At 39.0% G+C, this 15,988-nt stretch overlaps 1 protein-coding gene across 1 annotated transcript in view; it reads right to left on the bottom strand.

Moving 5' to 3' along the window:
* Positions 1–6,526: 6,526 nt before the first annotated feature.
* CUL3 (cullin 3) overlaps positions 6,527–15,988 on the bottom strand; it is a 54,074-nt gene continuing 44,612 nt past the window's right edge. The window contains exons 11-16 of the mRNA XM_083868395.1: positions 15,126–15,250; positions 14,686–14,782; positions 13,620–13,754; positions 8,521–8,707; positions 7,629–7,774; positions 6,527–7,007 (exon numbers count right to left, since the gene is read on the bottom strand). Coding sequence (XP_083724521.1) covers positions 6,876–7,007; positions 7,629–7,774; positions 8,521–8,707; positions 13,620–13,754; positions 14,686–14,782; positions 15,126–15,250 — 822 coding nt within the window. The 3' untranslated portion in view covers positions 6,527–6,875. The remainder of the gene's footprint in view (positions 7,008–7,628; positions 7,775–8,520; positions 8,708–13,619; positions 13,755–14,685; positions 14,783–15,125; positions 15,251–15,988) is intronic.

Raw genomic sequence — 15,988 nt, 5'->3', positions numbered from 1 at the left:
ATAAAAATATCACCAGACTAAACATGATCCTAACAGCCCACTTGGACAGAAAGTACGATTGTCCCTGGGCAATGAGACCCATTCACAGACTTTTTCAGAAACACCTGTTACTGCAGTGAAAGTGCAGAAGATGCCAAAGAAGCTAAAGATGCTAAAAAGTATCTGGAAGTATCTGAGAACCTGGAGCCTATCTCTTATCCTTTGGAATAGTATTTTCACTATTTTCTAATATTCACCAGTTCTTAAAAGTTCATTTTTCTGTTGCTCTTCCTTTTATGATGCCATTATTACCTGAGCAGATTGAGAATAAATATTATTCCCCATCAATGTCATTCTATATCACAACCATCAGACAAGAGCAGAGTGGTGCAGTTTCAGGCTCCCTCACTTGCATTCCACTCCAAAAAAAGACCAACAGCTTCATTTGAATCATGACTGCCTAGAACCAGAATTCATACTTGTTTCTTTGTGAAATTTGCATCCCCAGAGGAACGCAATTCCCAGCTTCATTCAAGAGTGCAATGAGTAGCAATTCCTTCAAGGGAACAAGCAGCTGAGCTCTCTCTTCGTGGAGCACCCAGGATCCATCATGCAGGCTGGGGCTTGGCATGAATTCCTGCAGATGTCACAGGTGAGTCCCCCAGCTCGGGCTGAGCCACCAATGGAACAGCAGCCCTGGAACTGCTCACCAGCTGTCAAGAGCAGCACTCACACACCAGAGCAGGGCAGTGCCAGCAGCACACACACACCTGTGTGAACACACCTGAGCAGGGCAGTGCCAGCAGCACACATACACTTGTGTGAACACACCTGAGCAGGGCAGTGCCAGCAGCACACATACACTTGTGTGAACACACCAGAGCAGGGCAGTGCCAGCAGCACACACACACACCTGGTGAACACACCAGAGCAGGGCAGTGCCAGCAGCACACACACATCCCTGGTGAACACACCAGAGCAGGGCAGTGCCAGCAGCACACACACACCTGTGTGAACACACCTGAGCAGGGCAGTGCCAGCAGCACACACACACCTGTGGTGAACACATCTGAGCAGGGCAGTGCCAGCAGCACACACACACCTGTGGTGAACACACCTGAGCAGGGCTCTTCCAAGAGCTTACTGCTAAAGAATCCAGGGGGTAACATTGCTTGGTGCATTGGTGCTGCCTCTCCTTTCACACTCCCCCATGGATATCACCAGCTGCTCACTGAAGAACCTGGGCAGCATCTGCAGGACCAGTGTGATTATGCCCAGTGCAGCACTTCATAGTAAGAACCTCTATACAACTGAAAAATCAGAGTTCATTATCAAATCTCATCACTCAAAGAACATGAAACATGCACAGGAAATACCCTGTTTCCAAGATTTCAGGTAATACTCATTGTGGGAGGGCTAAATGCCCCCCTGATTTCCACAATATCTGTTTCCTTTTAAAGGTAATAATCAGTGAGCCCAAGTCCTGTCATATTGTATAACTACAGACTGATTGCTGAAACAACAGCTCAAGGCACCAGGATTTCAGCCTTAGACAAGGTTGTTAGTATTTTTCTGTTCATTTCTTGAAACCCACTCCAAGTTCAGGATGTGTAAGACTTCCAGTACATAAGTCTCATAAGTCACTCCAGCTGTGCCACACTTATGTAAAGAAGTAAGGGAGAAATAAAAAATAAACATATTTATCACTGTCAACTAATCCACATCCTTCTGTGGCCTGTGGAAATCTCAAAAGGTTTTTCAGCTTCTAAGAAACATACTCAAGAAATAAAATGTGGCATTATAACTTAAAAAGGTGTCCCATGACTAGTTTAAAAAGTCATGATTTTCAGATTCAATTTACAGATCTAACAGCCTTTTGTTTCATCATCTGACACCGTGTATGTAACTCTCAGTCCTCATTCACCTCAACATTTCCTGCACACGGGAAGTTGCTTTTCCTTCCAGTCCATGCTATTCCAAAACACATTCTTACAAGTTTTGAGACACAAACTGCAGGAGCAGCTTGTTAAAGACGCTATTGTGTGCTTACCAGAGCTTCAGTCAAGGAAAGGAGAGGGTGAGAGAGAAAAGGACAAAGCATACGGGGAAGCCCTGAGAGAGACCAGCGGGCAGGAGGGATCCCTGCCCGGGGCACGCCCGGCTCGGCTCTGCGGCTCCCCCAGCCCGGGTCACACCTTCGGATGGTCAGAGCAGGTCTGTACCGCACAGTCCATATCCCAGTAATACCCATTCCGTGCTGCAAGGCCCCCAGGATAACCGAAGCCACCAGCACAGGTTAACGTCCTATACACGGTGAACACAAGTTACTAAAGCCGCGTTTTGCAGCCCTCTGCCCCCGAACACCCAGCACAATCTCGGAACGCGTTTTGCTCCAGCCCTCCATCGCTGCCCCCAGAGATGCACCTTCCTCCCTGCATGGCAGCCCGCACATGACAGCAAACACACCTCATCTGCCGCCTGAACATTTCTGTCCTGAGCATTCACCACCTTTGCTTCAGCTCCTGACAGAGCAAACATCACTGCTCTGACAGGATTTGGAGGCGATGCACACAAATGAAGTGAACCGAGTGAACCGCAGCAGGATGATGCTCACAGAGGAGGAAGACAGTAGCTCTAAGATCAGAGGGTTCCTCTGCACCTGTTGTACCTGGAATAAAAGTTAAGTTTTAAACTGCAGGAGAAAGAATGATTAACAAAACATCACTGCTGTATGTTGAAATGTTACTTCTTTTCCTACCCATAAGCTCTGTGTTCATCTCAAAGCTACTGCATGCATTAGGTCCCATGGACTTACTCCCTGTGAAAGCTCCAGTTTTGGAGAAGAAAGGAAGGAAGGAAAGAGCAGAAGTAGAGTTGTTTATGTAGTTGACACATAGTAATGCCAGCACAACATTCATTGTCCTGGGGCAAGAGGCCCAGCCATGTCCATGCAGTTACACCAAACACAAATCACAGCTGAAAGATTCAGAATATTAAATGCAGTACATCTACGAACATTCCCTGCATAGTGAAGGACAGAAAAGTAGGTGCATTGTAGGAGTACTGTCCTGCCCCTTTATCCAGCTTTCAGTTGGATATGTACATTCTGCATCTTACAGTCTTTTCAAATGACACATCCCAGAGGAACCATTAAACTCACATCTCGGATTGAGCACAGTGGTTATTACATTCACTGTCCAGCTACGAGGATGAGACTATCAAAAGAAATTCAGCCTTGTCTCAGACACACACAGGATGATGCCTGCTGCCAGCTGTGCACACTACTGAGCCCAGTTCTAGGCTGTCAAAGCCTGGCTCTAAAGGGCTTCAGGGAAGGGGAGCTCAGGATCTGTGCCCAGCTCACCTCTAAGCACCACGAGGAACAAGGCACAGCCAAAGGGTTTGATTGAGCTATAGAGGTTCTGGCCAGCTTTTGACAGAGGCCACAAGTTAGGACCAGTTTTGGTACTTCTGAAAAGATGGGAACCCCATCTCTGTGCAAGCTTATCCCCAAAACTATGCATTATGACAGGCTCTATTACCATGCATATATATATATATGTGTGTGTGTGTGTATGCAAGTGGCACCTGTCAGATACTACACAATTTGATTACAATACATGTGAATAAATATCCTTCAGTCATCCACCATATTTAGTGCAAGGCTCCTGTTTGCACAGGGTGAGGGAAAGTAAACCTGACACCAGTGGCCGATTCTCAATGAGTAGTGGCAAGCAGAATCAATTGTGTAGTACTGGAAGCTTAAGGGTCAGCAGAGCGAAGTTTGTCTTTGGAAAAAGGGATGAGGAAAGACATTGCATTCAAGAGCAGCTGAACATCACAGACTTGGTCTGTTTGGTGTTCATTTATTCTGTAGCAAGTGGGGAAATTGTATGGATTCATTTCAGAGGAAATCAAAGCTGTAAAGGTAGTGAACACAAAAAAGAGCAAGAACTGCATCAGGGATCCATAGGATTGTTACATTTGTTATGACAGTAAATGAGGCATACTCTCAATCCTTTTAAATAAACTCGTGTACAAGGAAAGTACATGCCTACACATCTTCAAACAGCTATAAAACTTAAACCCCGCTTTTAATTTTTAAAATTCCAAAGAATTAAACTCCATGTTTATTAAGTCTTGTTTACTGCATTTAGCTGCACATTAATGCAAAGAAACTAAACTTACTAATAATTGTGCTCACACATGTAACTACAATCCTACTAATGAAATTTTAATAAAATTACAAAGAAGCTTTTAGTAGAAATTAAGAAATAAATGAAATTAAATAAGGCTTAGCAGCATACTTCTATAGGTTGTAAATGAAATCCCACTAACATACAAACACATAAATATCAAATTCACCTTAAGCACAGTCCTACTGAGGTCTTGCTCTGTTTTACCAGAGCTTTCATATTCTCCATTTTTCAATCCTCTACCTCATTGTTCAATGGTAGAGGGCCTATTTTTGAAATCTGATTTCAGCAGAAGTCCCTTCCTGAACAGTGTCTTCAAACTTCTATTAAAATGGAAACTATCCTCTTAATATTACTGAAGATAGCCATCACCACCTGCTGTTCTGGCAAACACTCTTGCCCACACAGTTTTTAAAAACACACTCTTCAACATCTAATTACACAGTCATTCACACAACATTCAGCCTCAGCGCTTCCAAAAGCCACCAGAAATAGGAAACTTCAGCTGATGTACAACAGAAGTACAGAGGCAATGCACAGGACAAAGACCTCCTGTCCCAAATCACTGCTGTCCTGTCTCTGTAAATGTCACACAGAAAAGGACTTGAACCCATTTCTCTCTGCAAAGCACATGGGAAAACATTAACATGCAATATCACACCATTGATGTTAATAAAGTCAGTTATGCATAAAAGAAAACCTTCATATTGGTACATGGAAGAGCGATTTACATTTTGAGGAAGATGTTTCTAATAACTTTAAACAAAACCAAACCCCCAGATCAGCTCCCTGTTCTCAGTACTGCTGTACTGGCTAAACAATGACCACGTCTCCACTGAAGACTGGCATACACTGTGCAGAGACAGAGGTGTTTTAGGAACAAACAGCAAACACCTTTTCAATAGGGCCAATGGCCCAGCTCATTCCTCTTGGGGCTAAATTCCTGATGGATGAGGGCAAGAAAATTCTTCAGCCACCACCTCCTTCTGCTGATTCAAAAACTACTCTGTGTGTGTGTAGGTGTGTTGGGGGTGTGCAGTAAACTTAAGGCTTCATAAAAAAATCTTCCAAATAGTCAAGCTAAAATATCACCCTAATTCCAGTCCCTCTCCTTAGAAGAAATATCCTATTTGTGAAAAACAGCAAGGATTTGTACCTTAACAGGCTGGAGAGGGGTACAATTGTGGATACATTGTGAAAAACATCTCCAGTCAAAATGGAACATTGCACCAGCACCAGACATTTGTTGAGTACATCCCATCAAAGACTGCTCTGGCAGATGCTCTACAACCAGGCTTTTCTTTTTGCTTCATTTCCAGCTCTTCATATTGGAAAGCTCATCCCAACTATATTTCTCAAGATCGATGAGTGAAAGTAATGTGAACCACGGCAAAAATAGTTTTGAATTACAGAAAAAAAAAAAATAAGATATGGCTGGGAAAGCACAGAATGTGCATTGGAAGGTCAGAAATACGATTTAATAAAAACTGCAGTACAATGCACACTCAAAAATTTCTAACTGTGAGAAGAATGATGCCACCAAACTGCTATTTTTAATCTATTTTTGCAGCATACTGTCAAGAAGAAAAAAAAGTTCCAGGGTAAGAACTAAAAATTTCATTACAGTAACAATTTTTTATTGCATGTTTAAAATGCATTTTTAAAAACAAATAGTGCACGCTGGCTTCACTTTAATCTCCTGAAATATGCATTTATGATGGGAAGCCCTGGGGCTACAGATCCATCTACGATCTTTATTAACAAAATATAATCCCAGTACATTTCCCCAGGGGACAGTATTTAGTTCCAAAAGATTGTCAACCCTGTACTCTAACACACTTGAATTAGTTGTTTGTGTACACTAAATCCATTTATTTAAATTTGTCTACATTTAGTGAAATAAAAACATCGCCCTGTACAATCCACCATCAGCAGTGAGTACAACAGCAAAAATTATTATACAGTTTATACACACTAAAGTCTTGTCCTTTTTCCTATAAAGAAACCAGAAAAAACCTAATCAATATAGAGTTTAATTTAGAAGAACTCAAATTACAGAAGGGAAAGCCAAAATTATTACGGTCTTTTCTGAGCCCCCAAAAGTTCCTGATTCATGTTGTTGGAACAGTGAGTGCAGCAGGAAGAGTGAAACATGCTCAAGTTGTCTTCTTGGGTCTTCAAAAAATTAGCAAGTATTTAAATTAAACATGTCTAGTTAAATAAACATTTGAAGCAGAGCAAGGTAAGGGGGAATTTTGCCTTACCACTTGTGGTTTCTTTTAAATCCAACTTATACAATGCGCGAAGTGCTAAGCAACACTACAGAAACACATTTACATCAACACTGAAGATCTGGGGAAATGAAATTCCAACAAATTTATTTTTTTAAATGAGCTGTATTTTCTAAAGTCATTTTTATTTCTCTGTTTTCATACAGTATTGAAAACAAACGCGGCACATTCACATTTTCCCGAAGGATTGTAAGGATGATCTCTACAGGGATAACGTTGAAAAGCCTGAAGCTCAATTAATTCATGTCAAAAACTCTCAAAAGGAGTAAAAGGCTTGATCTGAATGGTCTAGAACATGTACTGTAATTTAACAGAGAAGATGGTCATCTTAATATTAATGATTTAAAAGAACTTCCCAGTTCATGCGAAGAGTATAGTCCAAGAATAAAACAAATTTTCTGAATGCATTTTATGCTACGTAAGTGTATACTTTGCGATCCTCAGGTGTTCGTGCCAAATATTCTCTCTCAATAAGTCCTTCAATACGTTTTTTAATAACAACTGGACTTGGTAGGAACCGGGCCTTCAGCTGCTGAGTTACCTAAAACAAAGTAAAACCCAACAATGTAAGATCACAGTGCAAGGAAGATCCTGAAGTACCCTAGGAGAAGACAACAACTAGAAAAATGTATTAAGACAGAGATGGTGACAACTATGAAGCATAAAAAGCAGCCCGCAGACTTCTGACAGTCCTTCCATTTGCCTTGCCCATTTTGGGGTATGATTCAAAGCTCTACAGAGGCATGGTCACAACCTGAGAATGCTCCCAATTTCACAGCTCTAAGGGAGTTCAGGAATGCAAAATGTCTAATGTCCTGGAGCTGTGTGAGCTTAGCAGTGAAAAGCAGCAGGATTTTCTCTCTGCTAAGAGCTCAAATCTCCCAAACCTGGACCAAACAGTTAGTAACAAGATCAAAGTCAAAAATAATGTTAAGCACACTGGTTTGCTTTTCAAGCAATTTAACATCGTAACAGCAATCAAAGTAGGAAAGAAAATTAGATACACCCATGACTACATCCTGAAGTGAAGGGTAAGGATTTAGGTGTGTCTTCAGATAGACATGGAGAAAAGAAAGGATAGGTTAAATACAACCTTTCAGAATCATGTTAGTAAGAGCTGTGTAACTTTAATGAACAAAAGCAAAACTCTGTACAAACATACCTCTGCTACTAGCACGTTGTGTTGCATCTTCTTTCTAGATTTCATTATCCGAACTATAGCAGCTTCTATCTCATGTTTTCTGTCATCATCTACTTTCTGCCTTGTTTCTTTCCTTTCTGGATCAGATTCTCCTTGTTTGGCAGCAACTTAAAGGAAACAGAGAATGTAAATTATGTTAGCAAAATTCCAATGTATTTCACTGTGTGTTAGCTTCACTATTTATTTCATCTAGCCATCAAGTTATATTTTCCTGAGTTTTGACATTCTCAAAGTTGATTTTTTTTTAAATGAAAAGCAGCCACAAGAAATATTAACACTTTCTGGCATATTTTGATAGCAACTGACAAGATAACAAACTGTTATTTAATTACTACTATGTTAAAATTTGAACAGTACTCAAATCTGCTTACAGGCACAAACAAGCACCAGCACTTCTATAAGCTGATGAAGTGGTTATTATTATACACTCAGCTTCCCTTATTTGTTAAGCCCAAATCACTGCTCAAAACCATTAGAAGCTACCTGATACTTGAAAATGGCTGTTGTATCATGGGCTAAAAAAATCACTCATTTCACTGCAGTACAGCAACTTATAAGGCAATTTTCCTATTTCTGAATCAACCAGTGGCATATTTTTCATTTTTATTTAATTTTAATTTTATTTTTCTTTCAGTATTTCCTGTAAGAGATAATTACAAATTTTGTAAAGTAAAAGGCTTAACTGACTTCCATACTTTTCTTGGCATTTGAATTTTCATTTTGATGCAACTACTCATCAAGAAAAAAAAAATTCTCTCCTTTCATTTCTATGGACATCGATCCTGCAAAAGATAACTTGAAGTTTTAGGGCAGATTTGGGACTGCAAGAGAGTAGAACATAAAGCTGACTTACCCGTCTGAATCTTGACTCTGTGTAGTTTAGATGTGAACTGATCATTCACTGTAAATATATGACCATTTTCTATTTCTTTTGATTTGGGCTCTTTTGTGAGAACACGTTGTGTTGGTTTGCCACATGCAAGGGACTGTAGGGCTCTAACAAGTTCTCTTTCGGGGATATCAGTTTCTTGTTGAATTTCCTAAAGAAGAATATTTAGTTAGCTTACGGCTGTGGCAGAAGTATCGTGTGTTTCAAACAACATCAGGGATTGTTTAAAAAAGTAATACTGTGACAGTTGTGGCACTTGAAAGGTCAGAACTCGGTCAGCAGCAAGGTGTCAGTGGGTACGGTGCAAAATGATCCACCTGAGTCAGCATTCAGACAGCAAATTCTGTCAAATGAACAGGCACCATGAGCTGGAAGGAGAAGAATGAATAACCAGCTGTTCCATTTCCCTGCAATTTCTGAGAGGGCTGAAAGATCTGTTAACTGTTTCTAGGGTTTGTTGAACAGGGTGAAACCAAACCTTCTGACTAACACGGTGATAGAAAACATCCATGATGTTCATGACCATTCCTGACCAAGAGCTGCACAAATGCTTTTGCATTCAGCCACACTGTTAAAAAGATCTTTACAAATGGAACAAACAATGTCTGGTTTTACTGTAGCATACAAATACTCTAGATTCATCAAACCTCCCTTCTGAATAACTCAATTTATTTACAGCCCAGATGCCTTTGGCTAGGACTTCTCCAGGTGAAATACAAAAAGAGCCCATTACAGTCAGCTAACATATGAACTTTGAAGAATACTGTAAAACATGTACATAACCTGCTGTCCCTCTGTCAGTGCTCTTAAGAGTCAGCTGAGAGATGGATGTTAGGCAAGTCAACAATGGTCATGAGCTAGTAAATAAATTACACTGAATGCAGAGTGATGCCTTAATATGCTCTAGGAGAAGGACAACTATGCTGCTCTCTCAGACCTAATGTGTTTACTGAGCTCCCATTCAGTAAAAGTTCATTTTTTTCTCATCTCTCTTCTTCCTATTTCTAGCCTGAGGAAACTGCAGACACTTCTGATCTCACATTCCCATTCAAACTTGAGAGACTTGTAGCAGCTAAAGAGAAAAACCAAATCTCACAAACATGCAGCTGTCCACAAGAGCCAGCTCTTTCTCAGCTTCCCCAGCTTTGGTTCCAAGGGCGCTATCAAGCCCTTTACACTGTCCCCATAAATTCCTGATTCTCATGGCACACAAGTCCATGTGATGACCTTAGGTTGAAAACAGCAGTAACAACTCCAGGTGATCAAAATACTAAGATCTGTAAAGAACTATAAACAATTTGTTAAAAGTTCTTTAAAGAGTGACCAGAAAAATCAAACTAAATTCTATCAAATAATGATATTTCTTGAGTATACTCAAGTTATTTTTTAAATCAACCCAGAAAAAACAGCTACATTTCTGTCATCAGACACCTCAGACAACATAAATTAAAAATGATTTGGATGTACTAGCTTTGACTCAGACTTTTATCAGGAATTAGACTGCACCTCATGCAGAGCATCACAATACCAGTTCTCTGTGATGCCAAGGCTCAGATAAAATAGTCAGTATTTTTAAACTTGACCCAACACTACACACAGAGTGTTGACTTTATGTGAAATCACATGAAACAGTTTTTGACATAAGGTCAAGTTAACTGGAATGAGGTAAAAAGAATAAAATCACCAAACCCAGAATTAAAAAAAAATTGTGAGTTTTGGTACCTCCTGCTTATAGATGATTTGGAAATACGAAAATGTTCCTAAAAGTGTTCATAGCATAATGCATTCAGAAATACTTATACCATTTGAAGTAAGTTGTGAATATCCACATATTTTATCTATTTCCTAGTATCAAAATGTTTCTTCCAAAGGTGCTCATAGAAAGTTACTATATCCTCCTTTGCTGCTTTATTTAAAACACAGTTGTCACCTTCACGCTTTTTTTCCAGATTCAGCACGAAGTAACATAAAAAAAAAATCCCAAGAAGCTATAATCCTTTATATGGTCACAACAAAAATAATCTTACTGAAATGGATTGATCAACATAAAATTTAACAAACCAAGGGAAGGTGCCAGATTTTAGAACTTAGATAAATGAAAAGGCTACAAACCAAACCCGGCTTATTAAAGATGTAATGCCACTGACATGCAGGCTCCCAAACTTTCATTTTTGATAGACAATTAAAATTAATAATTTCAAAACTAAATCAGTTCTACAAGGCCATATATATACACACATTTAACGAAAGTATAACAAAGTGCTTTTAGCCAAAAGGGATGCTACCCATCCTTATATAAACCACTGTGTATTTGCTATTGTACTTCACTCTGCAGCTGAGCCATGAACACACTCAAACCATTTCACTTTTAGAATTTATAAACCAGCATTAAAGTAAGGATCACAAAGAATTGCACTGCAATGTGCTGCCTCAGAAGGAGCCAAAATTTTTGAGCTGAATAAAACAAAATGCAGCTATGAATGTAAATGGGGATAACAGATGTTCCTGTGCTCTCTTTCCCTCAGCCCTAGCATAACGCTCTTCTGACCATATTTTTATGTAGATATCTGATGGAACAGTGAGAAATGTATACTTCTTCCCCATCTCCAAAAATGCCTTATTTTAAAGACCACATTAGATTTGTGCACAGGGGTTGTACCGATTACAGAAGCTCAGGGCTAATGTATTAACAAGTGAGAGCTCTGTCTGATGGCTACAAAAGAGATTGTTCCATGCATGGAACTCTGTCAGTTCTATACAGGAAAACAGATTATTAGAAGCAAAATCCAAAGGATTATTTTCTTAAAATAATAAAAAGTATTTTTAGTTTTATTTACAGACAGCAACTTGTGTACCTTCCAAAGCAGACATCAGCAAGAGAGGGAACAGGTATACCTGTATATATAGTTTACAGTCCTAATATCTCATTTTTGTGGAATGATTCCACAACTTAACTTCTACTATGGTCACATTTGTATTTCTTGTTTGTTAAATATTAAGAACCACACTTTTTTTATTTACAAAAGGTAAGCATTTCACCTTTTAAAATACTGAGCTGTAATGTAAATCAACTGAAAAATATGTTGAGTATTATGTAAGACTTAATTAGAAAAAACCTGAACTAGTAGAAAAAATGAGCATTCCTTGAAGGCCTGCATGAAGATTCTTCCTCTTCCCTTTCCACAGTAGCATTAACCTACACTATATGGTCAACAGCTATTCTGCATATACAAATAAAATGCTGCTGTACAGGAGTACAATAAATGTTTACATTTTTTGTGAAGAAATTTTTTTATGCAGCAATCTTTAAAGTTTCCACAGTACTTTATGGATAATTTTTGCATTATTAGTATTCCATTTTTCTCCTCAATCACATGGCCTAATGGCTATTAGGATTATTATGAGGAATTTATCAAGTTTGCAATTAAGAATCACACTGAATGCAAAATAAAACAGCAAAGCCTGTTCAGCTGTGAAGGCAACATTAGATGGATCTGTTGAGCTGTGAATGTGCAGAAACACTTGTGTATCAGACAGTTTTAGGATACACAAGCACACACAAGTCAGTTCACGTGCTCTGCTGCACTGAAAACACTCATCTGACACAACAGAGAAGGAATGGTTGCTCAGCACTCAGTAGTTAATCAGGGTATCCAATAATCAATGAACAAAGATAAAATTCATTCTCCTCTGAAGTGTTCATAAGCTTTCCTGGCTGGAGTTAAAGACAACTCCCACACACTTCACCAAAGAAACCAAACAATACAAATATGCCTCCTTAATGTTTCAGTTCAAGTGGGACACAAAGTAAGAGCTTTAGAACTCCCAAACCAGAAATAAGCAAAACATAAAATCTAAAAGCAGATGGACACATTTCTCTATCATCTGGTCTTGGTAAAATAAAGTATAATTTAGAGCATGTATTAAAAACTGTATTTTTCACTGCTCTCCCAAGTGTTATTTATTCATATGTGGGTAAGGCTCTACAACTCATTTAGCCTGCAACTTGGTGGAATAAGGCAGCCATCAGCCCAATTTCAAAATCAGCTTCAAGAAAAAAAATGAGCTGTTAAGTCTCCCTCCTTTTTACTCCCCTCAAATATTCTGCAAAGGATTCAAAGCTGTAATGCTCCTGCAGTGGATTTCACAACACACAGGACTTTGTGTTCTAAAATAACATTTTAAATTATGAGTAGTTTATTAAGAGTCTCTTATCAAATCCTGCCTTCCTTAATCACTACTGAGACCATTTCAAAGAAACTTTCTTTATTAACAGGCTAGAAGTATGCCAAATAAGCTGAAAACACAATCCAAACAAAAAGGCAAATGATTACTATGCACAGCACAGTCAAAAGCAGATGAGAAAATCTGGAAATCGACTGTTTCAAACTGCACCCATACTGCTTTTCAAGGCTGCTAATGCTCTCTCAAACAGAAGATAATGTTCAAAACTATCAATTTATTGTAACAATATAATGCTAACACAACAAAGCATGGGATGATTCTCCTCCTCTCCTAAGGCCATCATCATCATCATCTCTTAGCTGACATTTTGACCTTTCCCAGCAACACCCTCTAGTCTCCTTGCTTAGAATCTATCCAGACCTTTCTTCACTGTTCTTTCTGGCTGATCAGCTGAGAGAAGGGCTGAAAGTTCTTTCATCCTCCAGCTCAGTCCAGCTTGCCAATTTTCCTTAGGTATTCAAGAAGCCAGGATCCAAACCCTTCTCCACCCTTTGGCCTCTAAATCCAGTTTCTCAAAGACAAAATGAGGAAATGGAGCCACCTGCTGCATTTCAGCTTCAGCTTTTCTACAGCTCAATGGCCTGGAACAACCACACTCACAATTCTCAAACACTTCTGAAACCTTCTGCTCCCAAATAATTTCCTCTCCTAGAACTGCTTCCCAGGTGCATTGCTAATGATCTGCTTCCCCTGTTAATTGGCCTGATCCATACTCAAATAGAATGAGAGGCACCTGATCTTCAAATGCCAAACTCAAGAGAACAAGAAAGTACCCAAACCAGCTATTTAGAATCAGGTAAGAAACCCACACCACTTACCTCAAACGTGTATTTTTCTCTGTTGTTAAATAGCATTAATATTGTCATCTGGAAAGTGGAGACTTGCAATATGTGCTTCCGTGTATTTGAGCCAGTTACTTGGGCACCTCCTACACCAACTTCTGAGCCATCTTCCTATTTTAAAATTCCAAAACTACTGTTAGATTATTCTTCATTGAAAAATGTTTTATCCTGCTAAGATGAAAGTTTCATGATAAAAAATTTCTCTAGGAGATCAGCCTAGAGAAAAGCAAACACCTGTAGCATGGCCAGGATGTTCCTCCAGCAGCTGCCTTACACTGCCAGGGAGATGGAGACTGAGGCCCACACAGAGGTCCTGTGGTCCAGCCACCACTCCAGACCAGGCCATCTACAGCCACCAATCAAACACTGACCACTGCTAAGGATGGAGGCTTCACCACCTCTGGGGCCCCTGTTCCATTACTGTTCCACCCTCCAAGTTTTCTTCAGTTTATCTTTTAAGTTATCAACATATTTATCCTACAGTAACACAATTTCAACATTGTAAGAATTTTGCTTTCATTTTCCGACATTCTCAAGCATCATGCCATTACTAGTTCTAGCTTAGCATTTTAGTACTGGTCTAATCACTACAAAATTTCTTTCTTTATACATACAAATTAAGCATTGTACTTCTACAAACTGCTGGAGTCTTGTTTTTCAAAAAAAATTGTCTACATTGCACTCTGCATATGAAAAGCAGGCTAAACTTGGCTTAGCAAAAATAACTAAGAAGTTACTTTTCACTGACAGTCAAACAAATTCAAACCACTCAAATGATTGATATCCCTTCAAGATCACATTTACTACTTTTCTACAAGTAAAAGATGATGCTGACTTTTGCCTTCAAATTAGATTCAGAGAGAAAAAGAGTCAAAACAAAACTGCTGCAAAGAAAGAATCAGACTATAAGGCTGATGGAAGGCATTGTTTTCTTATTCTTACATTCTCAGTGGGTTTGCTTTTGTTTTACAAAATTCTGAAGTTACAAAAAATATGCTTACTTAAAAAAAAATACAATATTTACATAATCTTTATTCTCTACCTTTTTAACAGGCCCATAGAAAGTGGCATTGAGATCTGCAGAACCCATGTGATGCTGGAGTGTCAGCTGTCGCCCACTGTGTTTGGCTAAATAAAATCTGTAATAGAATTGAAATGAAAACAACATACAGCTCACATTTTGTATTGAAGAGGAAACACATTTAAAAAGTTACATAGCCTTTTGGAGCTATTGAGGGCATTCTTGAAACATTTATAACTTTTTCAAAACATTATCTTTTGTCAGAATTCTCTTTAAAATCTCCCAAAACTTCAAGCATCATAATGCAAGTATTGCATTCTCCAATTTTGACATGAGCTGAAGAAGAGCAGTTTGCCAGCAGATCTTCAACAGTAAAGCTGGTAAAAAATCCCCATCTGCACAGTTAAGTTTAGAAAGTCTCTTTTTAAAACCTTTACCTAAAAATCTGTAGTGATACATACCTTCTAAATATTTCAAAAGCATGTCTGGGAGCTGGAGGGATGTTGCACTTTGGTGTGGCTGACTGTGTAGGCCAGTAACCTGTTGTGAGGACACGCACTGTGAGATCAACACCTCCTAGTGAGACCTGAGGGTAATTGGAAGAGAACATACACTGTTTTAAAACAAGACCATGTTTCACCATTGGGTCTATATCAGTGAAAAATACTTAGAATTTTGTCTAACTACAAAAGAAACAGACATCTGTAAACATTATTTTTACAAAACCAGACAAATACATTGATTCATCACTATCAGAGTACATGGTACAGCAAAAATTGTCTCCATTATTCCCCTCTGGCATTTAAAAGCATACAGAATTTAACAAAAGGAATTCTTAACCAAGAACTAAATGTCTGTGATCATAAACAGAACTTACGATATGTGCAACAAATCTTTGTAAATAGTTTTTTTTGATGGCATGCAATAAAACTGGGTTGCATGAAATGTACCAGTTTCAAAATAACTCTTTCTAAATGTACTCTCTGAAAGCAGAGAGGAAATACTGACTATCTGATGTTGAACCATAGGGAGCTTATCTGTGGACTGCCACGTCAACAGTTACTCACTTTTACACAAACAGCCCACCTATCCCCTTCCCTAAGGACAGCCATGGCTCGGAATATTCAGCACTGGTGAGGAAACATTCCCCAGCTGATCTATAAAGATGTGCTGGCAGATGATAAAGTTCTGGCTACCAGTGATGCATAATCTTCACTAGATATCCCAACTAAGCTGAGCATTACTTAGCTTAAAACTGACTACTTTCAGCTTTAGGAGGTAGAACCAATGCCTTCAAAGAACACAAATTATGGACAAAAACCCC

The sequence above is a fragment of the Zosterops lateralis genome, assembly GCF_965231275.1.
Source record: "Zosterops lateralis genome assembly, chromosome: 10".
In the NCBI taxonomy this organism is placed as follows: domain Eukaryota; kingdom Metazoa; phylum Chordata; class Aves; order Passeriformes; family Zosteropidae; genus Zosterops; species Zosterops lateralis.
The sequence above is the reverse complement of the archived record's forward strand: the minus strand, read 5'-3'. Positions and strand labels throughout refer to the sequence as shown.